The sequence below is a fragment of the Myotis myotis genome, unplaced genomic scaffold (assembly GCF_014108235.1).
Source record: "Myotis myotis isolate mMyoMyo1 unplaced genomic scaffold, mMyoMyo1.p scaffold_m19_p_10, whole genome shotgun sequence".
In the NCBI taxonomy this organism is placed as follows: Eukaryota; Metazoa; Chordata; class Mammalia; order Chiroptera; family Vespertilionidae; genus Myotis; species Myotis myotis.
In genome coordinates this window covers 31239753-31259947 of record NW_023416314.1, presented here as the reverse complement: position 1 = coordinate 31259947, position 20195 = coordinate 31239753, and the positions used below count along the sequence as shown (strand labels likewise).

The window sequence follows — 20195 nt, the reverse complement described above, 5'->3', positions numbered from 1 at the left end:
TAGGAACAAAGTTATTCAGCTATTTGCATGGCAGGCCCAGGTTGTTTATCAAGAGAAAAGCAAAAACTTCCCTTTAGCTTGTTGGTATGAGTTTGTCTCTGAAAGCCATCAGCGTTAAAATGCATTAACCAAATGTCTTCCAAAAAATATCCATGAGGGCAACTCATTAAAGGATGTGCTCCATGAGAGTCTGTCACTGATCGGATAGGGAGGTCATGGGAGGTAAGTAAGGGAGAAGCCTGTGTCAGACTTGGAAGGAACTCAGATGCTCTTACTGGATCATTGGCAACAGAAGGGAGAGTGCAATGTTCAGTTCTTGAATTTGATAATCTGCAGGTAGTGCATACAGTTAGTCTTTCCATTAATTAGTCTTTACAAAATATTTCACAAAACTTTTTTAACCTATAGAAATGTGTTTCTATACATTTAATATATTTTTATTGTATAAATTATTCTCATCTTTAGTGCCTTCTTTCACTTTATAAATGGCAAAATAGACAATAAACAATCATGAAGCTAACCCAGGTGGAACCCCCTCTTCTCAGTAGGGTCAGTCCTCCATACACTTGTGAGTTTTATGAAATGCTCGTCTTTGCAGGTGCCAGTCAAAGAAACTACACGCACATCCTTCCCTGGTATTATGCCGTCTCCAAAGGGACTCCTTTTTTTTTCCTTCGTTCTTTCCTTTGCTCGTTAAGAAATCAAAGGATGTGCATATAAAAAGTCAAAGTGGACCAATTACAGGTGTGGGTGATGGGAAGGTTGGTGAAGTTCAAGTGCTGGCAACTTTTCTTTAAAGCAAAAAAAAAAAATAAAAAAAAATGCAGAGAGCTCAGCAGCTAAGTCGGCTCTGGACATCTGCTGGGTGAGGAGGCTGCCCAGCTTGGGCACCAAGCCTGCCAGAGGTTCATCCCTATGCCTGGCCCCTTGAGCAAACCAAAGCCTTCCTGCATACGGCAGTGTCTTTTCTGTCCCACCCTTCGGCCCCTCTGTTTCCTTCATGGCTTCACACAGTTTGTGTTGTACATTCATCAGAATTCACATTGACTGCAAAACATAAATGCAACAAAAACATAAAAGCCTCCAAGTAGTAATATTATATATATATTTTGTTCTTCTAAATGCTCTTCTGTCGTTGTCAGAGGTGCAGTAGCTAATTTATAACTTTTCCTTTGAGGGGATCCAGATGAAAGGCCCAGACTGCTCTTCAATGACAAACTTGCACTGGTTATATATATCTTCTAAGCTATCTCCTTGGACAATAGCTAGAACAAAAGCAAATGCACCCGGCATTAGGAATCAATCATCAATCACGCAGCGGAAGCGCAAATCAGTGATAGACAAACTCATCAGGAAACTGAGTGTGACTTTTCACTAGTAAGAAAAAGCAGAAAATTCACTTAAGCAAGGTCACATCAATGATGAAAAAAGTGCTTTTCAAGGCATGTTCTGGATCAGCAAGAAATGCAACACAAACTTTCCCCTTTCTACATGTCTGTCTGTTGTTCTGGACAATGAATCAGCCATTTATTTGCATTTTATGAGTATCTACTCTGGGCCAGGCCCTGAGGAAGGTATCAATCAATTTTTCAGATTGAGAGCTCCCCATTTATTAAGGAAAGCTGGCCTTATATGTCTGTACTGTACTTACTTAGACACAGAGGAAATAATAAAGTTCTTGGAAGAAACTTTAGTTAACGTCCTCAGCCCCCAAAACCTTTAAAAGGAAATCCCATTCATTCTCCAAGTAATCTGGTAACATGAAGTTTTACCCTACATACTCAAATTGAGAATATCTTATGGTAAGTACTTATAAGAAACATAAATAGGAGGAAACATAAACAAAGTGATAAACTATGTATTACTAAAATACCAAGTCACTTAGATTTAAGTACATTTTATTATCTCCTGGGCCGGGGGGGGGGGGGGGGGGGGGGGGACGACGACTATCTTGTAGCTACATCTCTAAAACACATCAGTACTATCCTTATTACAGTAGGGCTTAGAAATAAATTGCTACTGAAACATGGTTTAGGTTTTTAAAAACACTCTTCAGAATGTATTGATTATTGTATTGTACGCCCAAATATTAGCCACTGTCAAATATACATTGTTTTGACTTGATGATCCTACCTGGATGCTCTTGTAGGATGAAATATAACTCCTATCTTTGTTATTATTAGAAATTTTACTTAAGATTACCCGATTCAACATATTTGCAAACTGCTACGCCACTGGTGTGTTCTATTCTGAGTAAGATAAAAAAGAAAATATCTAACTTCACGTAAGGTTATTCAGGAGGAAAGTTCTTGTTTTCAAACGATCAGTTGTAAGGCAAATTCCACAAATGTTGCTCACTCTTTGGATTTGATCAATGTTTCATGATTATATATGAGAGAACCCAGGATACCCAAGATAAAAAAAATCCTCCTTTATTCCCCAAACTTCATGTTTCCAAGGAAATACTTAAAAAGAAAAAAAAATAGTTTTGTTTAACAGGGAATTAATTGAAACACAAGGAAGTATTTCAAGATTCTTGTTCACATGTGCTAATGGGGAGGCCGACCTCCAGGTCACTGAAGTGGAGGCTGGAGGCCCTGAGATTGCTGCTCTAGTGTGACTGCTTTGGACAGCGCACATTCTGAGCCCTCAAAGTTTCTTTTTTCAAGTTTTCTAATACCAGGGAGATAGTTTAATGAAGTATCAATGCCTAAACTGTCCTTAGTAGCAGGAAGTAGCTCAGTGGCATCTGGCGTTCCTGGCTTTGGATAGGGCCCCTGGGAACTTGGGAGCTGGCTGCAGCTTAATTCAGAGCAGGGGGAATCCAGAGTTCGAAGCAAATGGGTAAAGCAGAGGGGAAATTAGGGATTTTCAGCAGGAAGGTTTTGGGGCCCAGATATACCAGGCCCTCAATATGCCAAATGTCAGGCAATTTATCTCCTTTATTACAGTTCAAGGGGAAATGAGCTTACCTGTATTAGACTTATCGAGGTGACTACTTTGTAAATTATATAAATGTCTGGCCACTATTATACATTCAAAACTAATATAATATGTACAGGGTGAGGTGAAAGCAGGTTTACAGTTGTGAGGATGCGAAACAGTTTATTCTTATTTATTAATTATTGTACAAATTTTTCATACCAACAATTGTAAACCTACTTTCGCCCCACCCTCTATGTCAACTGTAATTGAAAAAAATTTTTAGAAAGAACTTACCCGTAAAATACTCTCCAAATTCTTGTTCTAGCTTAACTGCACGATCGTAGGTTTTCTTGGCCTGTTCCTCTGTGAGACGCTTGTTCATCTCCCTGGGAAAACGAGGGTTTAGTATTAGAACGCACAGGGACTATTCAAACCCTGAAAAATTAAAATGTCTGGCAAAAATGAGTCCCGCAGGAGACTTAGTGTAATCTTAGCAGCAGCTTCCTAGTCTTCATTTGGGACTCATCTTTGCTGGAATAATTTTTAGCAACAAGGACTCCTTCCCAGGAGCTCACTCTCTCCCCTGCAATCTCTTGGCCCCACAGTGGGTTGAAGCAGACCTGTCTCCTTATGATTTCCAGTTACTGGTCCCTGTTCTGCCCTCTCCAGCCCCACAGGGTAGGGCTAAACTTCCTTCCTCTACGACAGGCATCAAGGTCTTGAAATCAAGCCCTCCAGTGTGCCTTGAGGTTTCCACTCCTTCAGAATAAACTGTCCTACATCCCTCATCTAGTCTCTCCTTGGATATGATTTCCGAATCCTAACCTTCCTTGGACTTTGTTCTAGTCTATCTAGATCTCTTTTAAATGTGGGCCGTAGAATTGAACAAGATCTTTCCCAGGGTGGTCAGAGGGAGGAGAGAGCTGGTCAGAAGGGAAGGTACATCACAGCATTTTGAACCGCATTACATCTGAGGGAACATGACTTAGCTGTTCTCAGGTCCTGACCCCTCAGAAAGCTTTGATTTCTCGACTCCCCCATCCTTCCCAAGAGCTGCTGCTCATTTTTAATGTGCAGCAGAAACCATGTGGAGTGGAGAAACACAGAAAGTGCTTCCAAAGAATTATAGGAGAGGTGAAGGCCCCTTAGGCGTGTGTGTCTTTTTTTTCTCACCTGAGGATATGCTTAGAGAGAGGAAGGGGGGGAGGGGCGGGGGGCAGGGTAAGAGGTGAGGCGAGGGGAGAGAGAGAGAAAGAGAGAAACATTAATGCGGTTGCCTTCCATACATGCTCTGACCTGGGGATTGAAGCCACAACCTAGGTATGTGCCTTGATCGGGAATCGAACTGGCAACCTTTTGGTGCAGAGGATGACACTCAACCAACTGAGCACTCTGGCTGGGTAGGTGTATGTATCTTTCAGGCTGAAAGGCATTCTGCAGCTCTTGCTGCTCAACTTTGACAAATGGCAAGGCATGTCTGTAGCAACCAGCGCCCTGAACTTCCTCTGTTTTTATAATCAGATGGAATCTCAAGGAGCTGCTGAAGAAGGCTTGAATTAAAGTGAACATAGAGGGAGTGTAACAATCCATAGTGCTGGTTCCAAAATATTTTCAAATAGACTGCAAGCAAGTACTATCAAATAATGAGCCAGGATAGAGGCGCTTGTTAAGGAACAATCTCTAATGCTCAATTTGCTTATTTTTGTTCTGATAGAATGGGCTATAAAGGAATTATGCCTGAGATTCTCTGTCCCTTTCTTTCTGTTGGCCTGTCAACCATTGGTGAATCATTAACTGTATATAAGTACTGCTTAATCATTGTAAGTTTATTTAAATCCAACCGACTAGCAGTCTCAAGGGCAAATTGAGGTGAGAGAAAAATGGAAAATAACCTAATCTTCTTTGATCCCTAACCAGTGGCAGCTTTGTCTTCCCATGTCCTCTAGTATTACATTTTTTTTTCCCTACCAAATTACACTTTTTAAATAGACATTATTTTATCTTTCCATGTTTTTAAAATCAAAAACATTTATTAATCAAAGCCTGCCAGTCATTGCTTCTGATCATCATAAGAATACCAGTGTTGACTGCATTGGGCTGATAGAAGTTCGGCCAAGAGCAGAGATGTTTAGTTGGTCCATTGGGATGTGTGGACCAGATGGGTGTAGAATTTCGAAAGCATTGCTGCCTTTGCATGCCACTTAGGAAGCCAGAGATATGAGTCTGGAACACATGGTCTTAGTCAATTCCTTTTTTTCAGAGCAAATAACTGAGGCCTGAAGTAGTAGAGAGACTTGCCTAAGGTTGTACATTTAATAAAGAGTAAATCTGATGCAAGAACTCAAGGGTTTTTTTTTTTTTTTTTTAATCATTTTTAAGTCAAATAGACCTTCTATTATACCAAGACTCTTTCAAAAGAGACTTATTTGAAAAAAAAATTCAAACCAAAGTCAGAATCATTAACATGATTTTGGACATGATGCTGATGGCTGCAATATAAAGAAATGGGAATTTCCTGAATTCCTGCTGTTGAAATAAACTCATCTTGTTCTGAGGGATGGTATCTATGATCCTCCTCCCAAATAGCACAAGCCCTAGAAGCTGTGCGTGGCTGTCACTCTCGGGTGCAGACCATGCTGGGCTAAATGAAGAGATACATTACACGGGAAGACAGTGTTTTGCTCCAGATGTCAAGGAATCATGTAGCTCGGGATCTTCTTTGACTTCCCTGGCCCATGCTGGTCTGTCTTCTCGGAATTCCCTTTGTACTATTTGTAGCAATGACTAAATTTAGGTTTTTAATTCTCTAATATATGATTTTTTTATTTTTTTTTGCCTAACTTAGGAGTTCTTCAAGGGCAGAGACCATGGCTTGTTTATCAGCATGTGGCAAGGAGCCTGACTCAACACATTGAAAGAATAAGTGGATGAATGAACGAATGGACAGCTAGACAAGGAAATATAATTATGTCACAGTTAAAGACAGAAGTGAAAACAGGCCATCATAGGAGCAAAAAGGTAAGAGCACACTGGGGGTGGCAAGGCGAAAGCTTCTCATTGTCATGGGGTAGGGCAGGGACAGAAGTCACAGGGGCACACTATAAAAAGAACATCTCTTTCGAACACTCCCTCCATTTCATGCTTCTCTGGAGAGTCAGCCATGTGTGTGCTAATAAGCTCTGTGGTTTGATGTGGAAGATGCGCTTGAGAAAATGTGTGATGATGTATCAATGCCTGAATGTGACAGCTGCCATGCTCTTGTTCCGGCTGACCTAGCCTTCACTCCTCCTGGGGTGTGAGCGACTCAGGACAGCCTTGCCGCTGACGTAAAACCCTTGGAAAACTGAACTGGAAAGTACACATTCCGCATTTATGAATGAGGGCGAATTGGTTGGAATGTCTCCACTACTGCACTGGAGACTTATGGATGTGGCTGCAGCCACTCTGACAGATTCCTGGTCCTCACTGAGGAATCCAGCCTTCAGTATGTTTAATTTTCCTTGGTGATAAGTGGCTGTGACAATGCCTTAAGGCAAAACGAAATAAGTCATCTCATAGCTGTGGAAGGAAGTAGACCTACTGAGCACCAGATGGGACTATCTCCCAATCTCACGTGGACCCAAATGTGCAACTGCTATTTCTCCCTCAGGCCTCACTTCCTAGGAGCCATTTATCCCACTGTCTATTGACGATGTGAAACTTATTTTTCTGTTTATGAAACAGGCTTTTAAGAGGCTGTTCTCAGGATGTGAGGGCTATTTTTCTATTCTTCTTCTTAATGTTAGCATTGCTCATAAAATATATGAGGCTCGTTAAAGATTATAAATTACTTTTACATAATGAAATTTGTGGTTGCTTAATTCACTTTGTGCAATACGCCACCCAGTATCCTATATGAGGGGAAATTTAATACATGCTGTCGGGGATAATATGATCAAGAACCACTATTTTGTTGTTCACCCAGATTTTTCCATGTGCCAACTATGGGCAAAGCTCTTTATGTTAAAATTTAACACATAAATTCACAGGGCTGAATTGCTGGCAATCTCCTTATTTTATTTTTGGACCCTGATAAAAACTTTGCCCATCTTTTATTTATGAGAATATAGTCTGCTTTTAAGATATCACTCTGGCAATTTCCTCAGAGACCCACTATATATTTAACTGAATTCTCTTGGGCTGCAATTCCAGCTACTGCAACTTGCTTCATCTCTTCATCATCAGAGAAGATGGTGGAGCAGGGAGCCGATAGCCTCTGCAAGCAACTGTGTTCACCTCTGGGAGTAAGTAATTTCTTTGATCTTTCCATGAACACTGTTTTCCAGAACTTTGTGGTTCACTTCTGCAGCCTGTCAGATACCCTGAAGTCTTGAAGCCTAAATGCAGGCATATTTAAGCAAAACTCTTGTGACCTCTTGGAAAAGGCACTGTACTATTCATATGTTTTATGATGATCAAATATCAAATAGCTTTATTCCATTTATAACAAGGTAACTTGACATATTTCATAGCAATAATGGCTACTATTTAGCAAGTGCTTCCCATATGCCAAAGACTATATGAAGAACTTTACATTCATGATCTTGTCTAACCATTCTTCTAGCTCTATGAGGTATATATTCTTAATGTGCCAAGTTTAGAGGTGAGGAACTCAAGGTCATGGAACTGACCAGTGGCAAAGCTAAGAACCAATCCTGGCCTGATCAATTTTCAAGTCCCTGCTAACTTTGCCTCTTTGTTCTGCTACCTTTATGGCGACTGCAGCCTCATTTTTGTACGGAAGTTATCTATAAAGTAATACCCACAATTTCTATCAAACTGCCAAAGGAAATATGTTACTTTATAGTCAAGTCAGATCAGGAATATCTTCCCAATTTGTTTAGTGACTTTTGAAGGAAGATATTTTACAAGTCTTCTGAAAATTAAAAGAATAATATAAGGTATTTTCCCCCTTGTTCATAAATGTGCACAAACATGGAGCTGTTGGCTTAAGTAATAGATATTTTACTGCAAAGCCATGAAGAAACTCCCTATAGAGGATAGTGGTCTATATTCATGAGGTTCTAATGAAGGATCGTAAGAATTCTGTGATACAAAAAAATGAAATGCCAATGAAAAGAGTCTAAAATATTGTCCACTCCTTTGATAAAAATCCACACATTTAAAAAGATTTACCAATGGAACTGCTCTCAGAAGTAAGAAACAATTAGAAGATGATACTATCTATCATTTGGAAAACCAAACCAAACAACCAAATTAAATCAACCTACCTTCAAAACAACAAAACAATCACACACATACACATACAAAACAACTTGTGAAATGAAAATAAAAGTCAAGAAGCATTACTGAAGACATTTTAAGGAATTACTGACATGTCTGTAGCGACTCAAAAAACTTTAATACAGCTTTAAAAAAAAAGGGAATGCTTAAAAAAAAAAATCAATAATGGCATTTCCCCTTTGTAAGCATTTGTGACAGAGCTGTGTCATATGGAACAGGGGCCAGATGAAGGCCTCTAGTGGCCTCCACTTACATCAGAGGTTCCAGAGACTTGGGCTTAATGAAGATGGCAATGGGATAGAGCTGAGCAACTTGTAACCGCTTGATAGCATTTCCTGATACGTCAAGTATACAGTGTTTGCCCTGGTAGAAAGAGAAGAAAAATATGGAGTTAATCCAGAAAAAGTGATCATAATCCAACAGCCACTAAAAACAATGCAAGTGTGTTAGGGGAAGATAAGGGATAATGGATTTCTCAGGGTTGAGAAAGATCACTGCAAAGCACAAGTAAAAGTTGTTACATGGGTGATTGCTGAATGCTTGCCATGACTAATACTTATCACTCCCTTACTAAGTGTCTGCCCTTGGGATAGACATTCCACATGTGTTATCTCAGTTAACTGTTTTCTTTTTAATGGAATTAATTGGGGTGACATTGGTTCACAAACCATACAGGTTTCAAGCGTGCAACTCAATAAAACATCATCTGCACACTGCATGGTGCACCCATCTCCCCAATAAATATCGGATGCTTTGTCCAGAGAAGATACGTAAACATATGTAATGTGACCGGTCTATTCTCATAAAGCTCGGAAACCATCTCTGAAGACAACTGTCAAGAAGAAATTCCCATATCTATGAGGTAGGTATTATCAACTGCATTTTACAGAAGAGAAGACTAAGGCTTAGAAATATGAACGAACTTGCCCAAAGTCTCAGTGTTAGGAGGATGGAAACACAAATCTTAAGCACTCACAGAGCTGTTGGTTGGAATAAACGGACACCTCATTGTCTCATCCTGCCTGATGGTAAATTTGGAGGAATGGTAATCATGTGAATTTAGAATAATTCCATAAGTATTTGCTGAGTGCTTATATGTATCCTGACCTTGATATGCCCAGCCTAGCAGAGGACACTCACAACAAGAGTTACCTTAAATCTTGTATCTTAAATGCTGAGAGAGAGGCTTGCACAGGGTATGTAAATTTCTTGTTTGTTAATGAATAGAAATCCTATTACATTATAGCACAACTCATTTAACTTGGCTTCCACTGCAATGAGTGCTCAGAGCAAGGAGTTGCTTTATAAAGTATTTCTAGAAAAGTAGATATATTTGCCACACATCAGATTCTACCTCCTGGAGAGAAATGGCCTCATTACTCTGATGCTGGCAGAACTTTACAGAAGAAGAGAAAAAGCACATTATGCAGATAGAAACAGCCCTAAATAGGGGATAACAACTCATCTGTAATATTTAAGTGAAAATGAGCTGAGTCCATGAATACTTGAGCTCTTATAATAGGAGACATGCACTGAGATGGCTCAAGCCTTTACCACAGAAGTAATAGATTCCAAGTCTGCTATCTGTGAAGTGTAGCAGCTGCATAAAGTTTCTAAGTGATTTATTCACTGGCCAGAACATTTCGAGTTAACAACGGTTGTATCTTTATGTTCAAAGAGGAGAATAGATGCAATTCTCCAGGAAACCGATTACAAACAGTATGTTATAGAAACTAACTTTTGAGAGAGAGGGAAATAGATGCAGCTGCTTAGTGTATTCTTAGGTAAACATTTAAATTTCTTACTTCATTTTTGTACCAGTACATCAACAGGGAGAAAACAGTATTCAACCCAACAATAAATATCAATTATATGACAAATATAATTGGCTCTTAACTCTTTTCCCCCCTCTTATGAAATGAATTCTCTGTTGACAGATCTGGATGTCTCTAGAGGCAGATCTTAAAGCCACACTCACGTGCTTTTCTATCCTATTCTCTTTGGAATGTTCTCCTCTTTCCAGTCACTTAAAATTATTAGCAGAGAGGCAATCGCAGCAACAACAGCAACCTTAAGTTGGAATTTTTGCCAGTAGTAGGCTAGGCAGTCAGCCCATCTCTCTCTCTTGATCACAGGGATCTTACATTTTCAGGGAGATAAGACGTAACTCCTGCTAATAAACAGACTCGAGGATGCTGATCTAAACCACCAAGAGTAATGAAGCTTCCTTAATAAGTTCGATGTTATTTACTGGGACCAAAGTCAAGGACAAAGGGAATCTTCATAAACTTCAAGCTGTTCAATGCCTTTATGTTTATACTCCACCCTTTCCCCCTCAAGTCCATCAGCTTATTTTACTGAGATTAGAACAAAGATTAATGACCATGCTCTAAAGTGATTCTTTGCTTAGACGTCTAAAAGGATTATTTCATCAAACTTTACAACTGCAATCAGGAAAGAGTAATGACCAAAATATGCAGTTTGCCAGCTGGGACCCGTCGGCAGGGGAGGTGTACGATGGTTGGTGAACATACCCTTTCTGCTACAAATCTCACAGACTGCACACTGGTTCCATACAAGTTGTCGTTGTACTGGCCGGCTTCTATAAACTTGTGCTCTTGGATATCCTTCTCCATTTGTTCTCTGGAAATGACAAAGTGATAGTCTCTGCCATCCACCTCGTAGTCACGCTTTGGCCTTGTAGTATCTTTATAAAACAAAAAAATAACATGAAGATCTTACATTGACGCCCATAAACTTCTTTACACTTATTTACCCCACTACACACCCAACATAAATAGATAAAAATATGTAATATGAAGTACCATGACATAGTCATAGGTACCAGTCTTAAGCCTCCTACTGTAAACAACTATAAAACTAGACAAAATATATGGAACAACTATTTTCAGGCATCAGACAACAGGCAGTGCAGAGCTGTGATTCTTGATAAGAGAAACATATAAGGGGAACTACATTCACTCCACTTTCATTTCTTAATGGATAGTCTAGAGGTCATACAGTGGCCCCAGAAAGATCATATTTTGAAAAGTTACTCTAGACCCATCTTCACCATCATTACTGGAAGAAGCTGATCTGTCAGTAAATTATTACCTGTCAGGACAAAAACTTAATATTTTATAAAGAAAAATTACAAAATCCAGATTCTCAGTGATGTAATATCACAATAAAATATTATGGGGCAAGCAATGAAGCAAGAAAATGTGTCATATAACCAGGAAAAAAAAAAGGACATACAGTAGAAATATATTCAGGAATTTAAAAATATATAAAATTAGATCATCACAGTTTAGGTGGGACTCAAAGTCATCAACTCTAATTGTGGCTAGAGGTGACTAAATTCTTTGTAAGAGGAGAAGAGCAAACAATTATCAATATCAATAAAAAATGTTAATATATTTCCAATCTTTGATTTAGCTACAGTATTTCTAGGAATCTATATTAAAAATTGCCAAAACATAAAATTTTATCTTGAAAGATGTTCAATTATACCAGTTTATAAATTATAAATAACTTTAACATTTAATTACAATTCCATAATAGTGAAAAGCAGAGAAAACCCAAAATACCCATAAAGGAAGATGCTTAATTATGGCAGAGTAAAAATTCAAAATATTTATATAAAATCTCTATATATGAAAGGCTAATATGCTAAGTGTCCCTTTGACTGTCCAAGGAACAGACGCTCAACGCAGGAGCTGCTGTGATGTGCACTGGCCATTTACAGAGGAACGGCACTGCGGACCTCGCGCCCACAAAGCAACACTCGGCTTCCCCCAAGTGAGATACCGGCCCCGCCACCACCCTGCAGTGACAGCCCACCAAATTGAGCTGCTGCTGCCAGGACCCCATGGCACAAAATGTGGTCCACAGCCCAGCCCGGAAACGGTTGCTGTGGGCACCAGGTAATGAAGTCACGCAAGAACGCTCGGCTTCCTCTCTCTATGTCAGCGGTTCTCAACATGTGGGTCGCGACCCCTTTGGTGGTTGAATGACCCTTTCACAGGGGTCGCCTAAGACCATCCTGCATATCAGATATTTACATTACAATTCATAACAGTAGCAACATTACAGTTATGAAGTAGCAATGAAAATAATTTTATGGTTGGGTCACAACATGAGGAACTGTATTTAAAGGGCCAGAAGGTTGAGAACCACTGCTCTAGTGTCTAGACTCCTTGGAGTTTCTTCAGCCCAGGAACACAACTTGCTTTACAGCCAGTTGGAAACATTTGACATTTTCACCAAATGTCTGAGAAGTGTTTTCCCGTGCCTCATCTCATTTGATCCTCACAGAAGTCCTGGAGTAGGTAGATAGGAGACTCAGTAGAATCCTATTTTCTTTTCATTAGCCAGAAAACGGAGATTTAGAAAGTTTAGAAACTTGACCCGACTGAAAAGAAGTAAGAAATGGTGGACCTTGAAAATGACTTCAGGTTTTCTCACTGCACAGAATATAGTCAAACACTGCTGCAGTTAAACATTTTACCCTTTGTTCTCCCTGTGTGATCTACAATAATCGGCTTTGTGTTGATATTTACTGCTGTGTTGCTGATAACTACTTGAAAGAGAAGTTGGGGTGCTTCACTGGGCTGGAAAAAGTTTAGCTAAATCAGAAAGCAGGTCTAATTAAGCAAGTTTATCTCGCTATATAAAGCTCTCGCTGGCACCAATCACATGCATGTGTTTCCATCTGTCATGTTGATCATGAATTTGGTTGACACTTATAGAGAAAGGGTGAATAGCAATATTAAAACATTTCTTCTAATTAATTTCCTTTCAAAGTGCGTGAATTTGTGCACTGGCCCTCTAGTTTTAATGTTAAATAAAAAATACTGTATATATCTAATATGTATCCAACCACAGGAGAAAATGCTCATATAGAAAGAATGAATAGATGGAAAATACTAACAGTGATGTTATATCTGGGTACTGTGTGGGATTCTGTATGTTTTTATTTTCTTGTTTAACTCTATTTTTACCATTTCCAAGTTTTAGAAACACGTGTTTCTAAACACGTACAATGAACACGTGTTTATTATCATTTTATAGTGCTATTAATTAAAAAAAGAGTAAGAGAAGAGTGTGCAAGGTTGAGGAGAAAATGAAAATGATACTTAAGGATTGTGTTTTTTTTTTCAAAATTGGAGGAACAAACTGGAAGTTGCTATAAGTAGTTTGACTTGATCATTTCTATGTAGAGTCTTTTTCAGGATAGGTTCTATGGCAGGTTCTCTCCCCAGAACTTTCACTGGGAACAGTTTCACGAGATATAGTCATCATTCTAGTTCCCTTCTGTTCATGTACTGCACACATACAATTCCTGCTATTCTTATGCATTCCAGGTGACATGTGTAGTACTGAAATATAAGAGATACTTCAAAGCATAGAGCTTTAAAAATGTAGAGTGAGAAAGAAATATTTGTTGGGATCAGTTTTAAGACCTCAATTAGCTAATCAATTAAAATTTTCTGGTGGGTTTGTCTACATACACAGAAGGCTTCCAGGGATTAATTTGACAGTGAGAAAAATGGAAGTGAGTTGAGTAGGGAATATATAGTGGGTGGAAGGAGGGAGTGCAGAAAGAATTTTACAGGGATACTCTCAGAGGGACCAGGACACCTGATAGTTGTCCATATGACAAAGTAGATTAAAGTCTGTAATGGCCTAGAGGGGACATTAAAGATTTATACACCTTCTTGTCTTCATCCTCCCAACACCTGGGACTATTAACACACAGGGGAAGACTATTTTGTTTTATTTTTAAACTGATGCATGGCCTTAAGTCATTTTGAGGTGATTTTAACATAAGACTGTTTCTGAGCTCTCTCATTCTATGGGAAAAGATGCTTCAGTGGCATTTCAATCAATCTACAAGAACATACCGATGCCTATCCATAATCCTATGCTATTTTAAATGCTATCACAGTTATAAGGACAGGATCCATCCTGCTTTCTTGGTGAGCACAGTCAGTGTGGAGAACATACCATACTCACTAAATACAGAACAATACATAGCAGGATAGATGAAAAGCATTAGGCAGATAACATTAGATAAGATGCATAGACAGTAGGTAACTGAAAATATTTGAATCACTGAAGAGACTATTGGAGGAACAGAATTACATTTTATCATCTCAAAGGGAGCCAAGCCTTCCCACCCACCCCTCAGAGAAAAGAGAAGTGATACTTACGAGGCACACAGGAGCCAAATTTGTCAGGGAATTCAGATATCAAGTCGTCGTTGATCCGATCCTTCATGGGGCCCAGGATAATCACTGGCCGAGTGTAGTTTACTGTAGAGAGGAAGAGGAAGAGGCAGATGAAGAGAGAGACACGGAAATGACTGTAAAATTGCCAAACAATAAGAATTTCGGAGGGCATTACTGCATTGGATAAATTGCCCATACAGCCCTGCATTGGGAAATTCATGTTTGACATGGAACCTGCTTGTTTGCTGTGACTACTTTCTGGAATTTATTAACAGGAAAAAAGCAACTGCACTGTCTGTCAATAAATTCAGAAGCATTTGGAGAGGTTTTGCTTGCTCTTAGGCTGTGCCTACACGATGTCAAAACAACTATTGCATTTAGTCAGCTCAGTGGGAGAAGATTCCCAAGCAGCTGTTTGGCCATTGTTTAGATAATGACTTTACAAAGTAATTGTTAGTAGTAACAGAAACTTATGTTTTTATAATTTCTCCTTCTCGGCTCGAAATGCCGTTTATACTCTGTGGGGTTTTCCCCATTCCCTTGTAGTGTGGGGTTAACAGGGGTGGGCAAACTTTTTGACTCAAGGACCACAATGGGTTCTTAAACTGGACCGGAGGGCCGGAACAAAAGCATGGATGGAGTGTTTGTGTGAACTAATATAAATTCAAAGTAAACATCATTACATAAAAGGGTGCGGTCTTTTTTTTTTTTTAGTTTTATTCATTTCAAACGGGCAGGATCCGGTAGTTTGCCCACGGCTGGAAGGAACTGTGAAGTTCACTGGGTACAACTCCTCATCTGATGCTTTCATTGTCTCTACAATGTCACAGCCATTAGCTTCTGTCTGAATGCCTCCAGGAAAAGCAAAGGCAGGCTCCTGGAGCAGCCCACAGATGACCTGTAACCTAGGACAGGTCTGCTAGAAAGCCCTTCTCAATACTGAGCTGTCTTCAGTCTCCTGGGAGATTGTATCCAGTGCTATAGGCGGGGCTCTCCATTAAGGACCACTCATCTGGAGGGGCTGCTACCTGCTCCATGGTTAGCGGTGTGTATTGGGGATAGGGAAAAAGGGAGAGCATGTGTCCTGGGACAGCCGAGCATTAAGCAGAGTTGATTTTCCTTATTCCTTCACTCTTTCCCTCCTATTGTGGTGTCACCTGTTGTGGCCTGGAATTCAGGAAGCAGAGAATGCAGGGAAACTTACTTTCCTGCCTTGAGACAGGCTCGTAAGAAAGAATGAAGTCTTCTTGCCCTCCTGGGAAGAGAAGAAAGGAAATGTACAGTGGACTAACAACCAGTCATATACTACAGCTACAAGCACTGCTCTGAAGCACAGGAAACAGGCACAGTTCAGGGTTCATTTTCCTTACTCTCTCTTCTCGAATGATTCCAAAACTCCCTTCATCCTCATAAAACTAATTAGCACTATCACAGTGTCAAGTTACTGGTGGCCATGCCTCTAGGTAACCAATGGAGGCTAGTTGTCCGCAGCTCATTAGGGCAGTGGCTTCTTAGGCTGCCTTTCGTCTGACACTGAGCAGTGGGGCGCCATGGCCCCTACACCCAGCATTACTACTTAAAACAAGATCATCTGCTTCAGTGGTTGGCAAACTGGGGCTTGCGAACCACATGCGGCTCTTTGGCCCCTTGAGTGTGGCCACAAAGCTTCAATTGCACTGTACATGCGCGCCCGCACGTGGTATTTTGTGGAAGAGTCACACTCAAGGGGCCGCAGTTTGCCGACCACTGGTCTAGTTCCAAAACAGGCTCCATCCAATAGTTGGCTGCTTAGATTATCAGAATTTTGGGACCTCTTATTTTATCTTCTATTTTATTTCCCAAAGAAGCACACTATTCAAAAGCAAGTGTCTGCTTGCTTCATTTATGATGCAAAAACTTCCTCAGCATATATTACTGGACACTGAGGATTTTACTCTAGTGTTTATTCATCAGGAAAATGCTGAGTCAATCAAGAAAGTAAAAAATTAAAGAGTCCCCTAAGTCCTTGGTGATAATTGCCTTTAAATCTAGCCTTGAAACTCTGGGAAAGAACTAAGAAAGACAATGTAGCTAAAGTGTCAGGCCCTCACTATCATTTGTCACCAGCCTTCTGATTCATGGTGGGCCTCAAGTCAACAAATAACCATGGAAGGTAAACTGGTTTTTGGCAAATATTTTTTTCAGTCAACTATTTTATCCAGTTGATGACCTGGGCATGAGATTAGGCTGATTCAGCTGCAAACCCAGAAGGGTCTACTCTTTTATTTGCTTTAGACCGGGGGTAACTATCCTTTGATGGGAAATAGTTTAGGACTGTTGAAAAGGGCTTCCTGTCTGTTGTTCTACAGAGAAGGTAGTTTTCCCTGAAACCAAAAGGCAATGAATCTTACTGCTTTATCTCCCCATCACCCCTCAAACACTGTCTGTCTGTCAACACCACATGTTCCTCTTTCAAAAGCCATAGCACCAGACCAGGTGAGTTCATTTCATAAAAGGAGTTCATAGCACAGCCAGTTGCAGACTGACAACAGATTTGGGGAAATTAAGCAAGTATGTGGAGAAAACTATGAAATACAGATGTCTTCCCTAGAGACTGGGTAGGTGGGGTTGGGTAGGGGTGTCTTACATTTATAAGCTTCAGAAATGGCCCCAGCCTAAGTCATACTTACTTCACCCTTAAGCAGGGCCTATTCTCAGAATGGCACCGCTAGGCCAACCTATTTCCTAAAGGCATGGAGAGTGGGCCTGATGTTCTTTCTAAGTGGCATCTACTCATACCTTCCCTAGAAGTCTTCAGGGCACATTTTCACATCTGGGCAGGGGTTTGGGATTGAAGAGTCAGATTTACATTCTTTTAAAATTCAAGAAAAATGATTCATTTTAATAAATAAAACTGACATTTACGGAGGTGAGGCAAAAAAAAAAGTGATTGGTTCCCACTTATCTAAAGCCTGAGAGGTAGAGGTCATAGGAATCAAACTACAGGTGTAAAATAGTTGGGGGAAAGTATAGTTTTGGAAATAGAAGCATGGCAGACTTAGAGTTAATGTTAGACTATTTTTACAGGGAAATTTAGGTGGAATGATTAAAATGTAAAAGGAGAATACTAACTATGGTCTAACAAAAGTTTTAAACATCAGGTGACATTTATTTCCCACCACTAGACTGGGAACTCCATAAAGGCAAGGAGTGGGTTTCATTTACTACCGTGTCTCCAGCACTTAACATAATGATATCAATAAATTTACCTTCTGATTTCAGTGGTAGAAACAGGATGAGTAATGAGGCCAAAGGTAGGTTCTACTTTGTGTTTCTATGTGCTTTCACTTTAGGGAGTGTGGTTTTCTCTCAATGAATGTAACACGTTATGTTCCCATAGGAATCTCTTTCCTGTGGTCTTGCAAATCATTCTAAATAAGGTATTTGGTGTCAGTCCATATAATTTGTGATTCAGAAAACTAGGTCAAAGCAACATAGCTTTGATTAATTTTGTTAGACAGATCTGTAGTTCTTTGTTCATCGATTGCGTTTTGGTTTACTTTCTAACTTATACCAGGCACTGCTTCTTGTTCAGAACAGTAAGACCAGCAGTGGCAACATCCCTATGTCAAGGCCCATCCCAGTTCTAATGACTCTGCGACAGTCAGGTGTTATGTAAAGAAGTTTCTAGGGAAGCTATGGTGGTTGGTATCACATAATAGCTGTGAATTCGGCACCTTAAACCAATTTTCACCTTCATGTCCAAGAATGAAAAGCCCTATGGGTAATGGAAAGAAGACTAAGAGGCAGAGGGAAAAAGGTCACAGCAATGTGTGTATGGCACTTTCCAGGCCATAAAGGGCTTTCACAGCCATTTCTTTTGTGGTAGGTGCTCTGATGATAACCCATTTTACAGATGAAGTAGCTGAGGATAAGATATAATGGGGCCTGTTTTCTCAGTTAGTAATAGTGGAGTCAATATTTAAAAATCACACCTTTTTTGACTCCTTGTTGAGTATATGACACTGTCTCAAAAAGGCAAGACATGTAGAATTCTCTGGGGGCTGGGATATAGAAGCAGACCTTACCAATGAGCAAAGAATGGGTGGCAGAGATAGCCGCTGACCTGGGTCAGAGTCACCGAGGGTCCACCTGTGAACACCACCTATAAACATCAACTCTTAAAAAAAGGTAGTTGTGTTATCTCCATAAAATTGTGATTGGTAGTAGTTTTTCTATTTTTGTTCCAGAGGTGTTGGCACTTGGGAAGAACAGCCAACAAAAGGGTACCAACTGTTACTTGGTTTTGTTTTTGCAACTGCATGGCTGAGAGTGGGAGAGCAGCAGTGCTGTGTGGGGCATCTGCAGCTGCAGGAAACAGCCTTTGTAACAATCTCCATGAAACACCTGGTGTTTGAACTGGAAGCAAGTCACAATAAGAGGGACTTGGAGTAAGACCTTGATATGCACTGATGATAGAGAAAAGCAAGTTGATGTTCTTTCGGAATTTTTGGAAACTAGAAAAGAGAGAGGGAAGAGAAGACCAGGGATAGTACATTTAATATTCTAAGTTTAGTGTTTAGTGCCTCCATTTGATGGTTGTTAAGAATAAATTAGGTTCTTAGAGCCATAGAATGTTAGTGTTAAGGAAGGGTTTGAAGTACCTGTGGTTCATAGATGGCGAGTATGTAGCACATGATGTCACTCCCCCATCCCATGTCCTTGACCGGCATCACAATGGGTCATTGCCTGATTACTGCAGAGCCTTAAGTTGGCCTCAATACTTCCAGGACAACTCTTCAGGCAGATCTTACCAAATGGTCAGAGTTGTAATCTTGATTAAAATCTACTTGCCATCTCTGTTTGAAACCAAACTACTCGTTTTACATAGGAGAGAACTGAGGTTCAAAGACACTGAGTGATTTCTTCCAGATCACATCGTGAATCTCCGTGGGATGTTCAGAGGATTAAATCAGTTAATGTACTATATAGGGCCTTAACATCAGGCTTAGAACATGGGTAATGCTATATAAAGGTTGCTGCTGTATTAATTTGATAGGTAGATGGCATGGTTGAAATGTTCCAGATAAAACATGAAGAGGCCTGGATTACAAACTCTAGGGGAGGGTGGGAATGTACGGGATTCAGAATTAAAATGCCTTGGTTGGACCTGCAGTGCCACCATGTCAGCGAGGTACATTGCCTCTTGGAGCTTCAGCTACCTCATCTGTAAAATGGGATAGTACTACAAGATGCATCTCATAGTTTTGTTGTAGAAATCAAATGAGAAAATAGATATAGTGAAAAATTGCTTTATGAAGGCTAAGGAACTACAGGAAATATAAGGGCAATATTTGGGACATGAAGCAAAGGACAAGAATATGGGCATCGTTTTGACTGATTCCAATAGAAAAGTCTTGGGTCTCCTCATCAGCCCCTCAACTTCACTCAGATCATTTCCTTAAGCTTCTAGTTTTAAAAATTCTACTTAGCTGTTGAGCACCAGTGGGTTAGGATAGTCATCAGCTCCTCCTATCCATAATGACATAAGAGCTTTACTGAGCTTTGAGGAAGGCAGTCTTTAGCTGTAGGGATTGGAAAGTCTCCATTACACCTGCATGGCCTTCCTTGCATCCCGATACAAGGGCAATTGAAAACGAAGCCACAAAACAACCACAAATACAGCCAGCACTGTACTACTTTGTTGACAGACAGAAATCTTAAATGAGTCTATAATTAAGATAGTTCTGAGGTGGCATTTGCATAATTAGACAA

At 40.0% G+C, this 20195-nt stretch overlaps 1 protein-coding gene across 13 annotated transcripts in view; it reads right to left on the bottom strand.

The window, feature by feature from the left end:
• Positions 1-393: 393 nt before the first annotated feature.
• DLG2 (discs large MAGUK scaffold protein 2) overlaps positions 394-20195 on the bottom strand; it is a 1392511-nt gene continuing 1372709 nt past the window's right edge. For 12 of the 13 annotated variants that reach the window (XM_036324794.1, XM_036324795.1, XM_036324796.1 and 9 more), the window contains 6 exons: positions 15646-15696; positions 14424-14525; positions 10743-10915; positions 8462-8571; positions 3220-3311; positions 394-1265 (listed from right to left, as the gene is read on the bottom strand). In XM_036324794.1, coding sequence (XP_036180687.1) covers positions 1159-1265; positions 3220-3311; positions 8462-8571; positions 10743-10915; positions 14424-14525; positions 15646-15696 — 635 coding nt within the window. In that variant the 3' untranslated portion in view covers positions 394-1158. Of the gene's footprint in view, positions 1266-3219; positions 3312-8461; positions 8572-10742; positions 10916-14423; positions 14526-15645; positions 15697-20195 lie in introns of those variants that run through there. The other variant, XR_004970363.1, reaches the window with a different exon arrangement.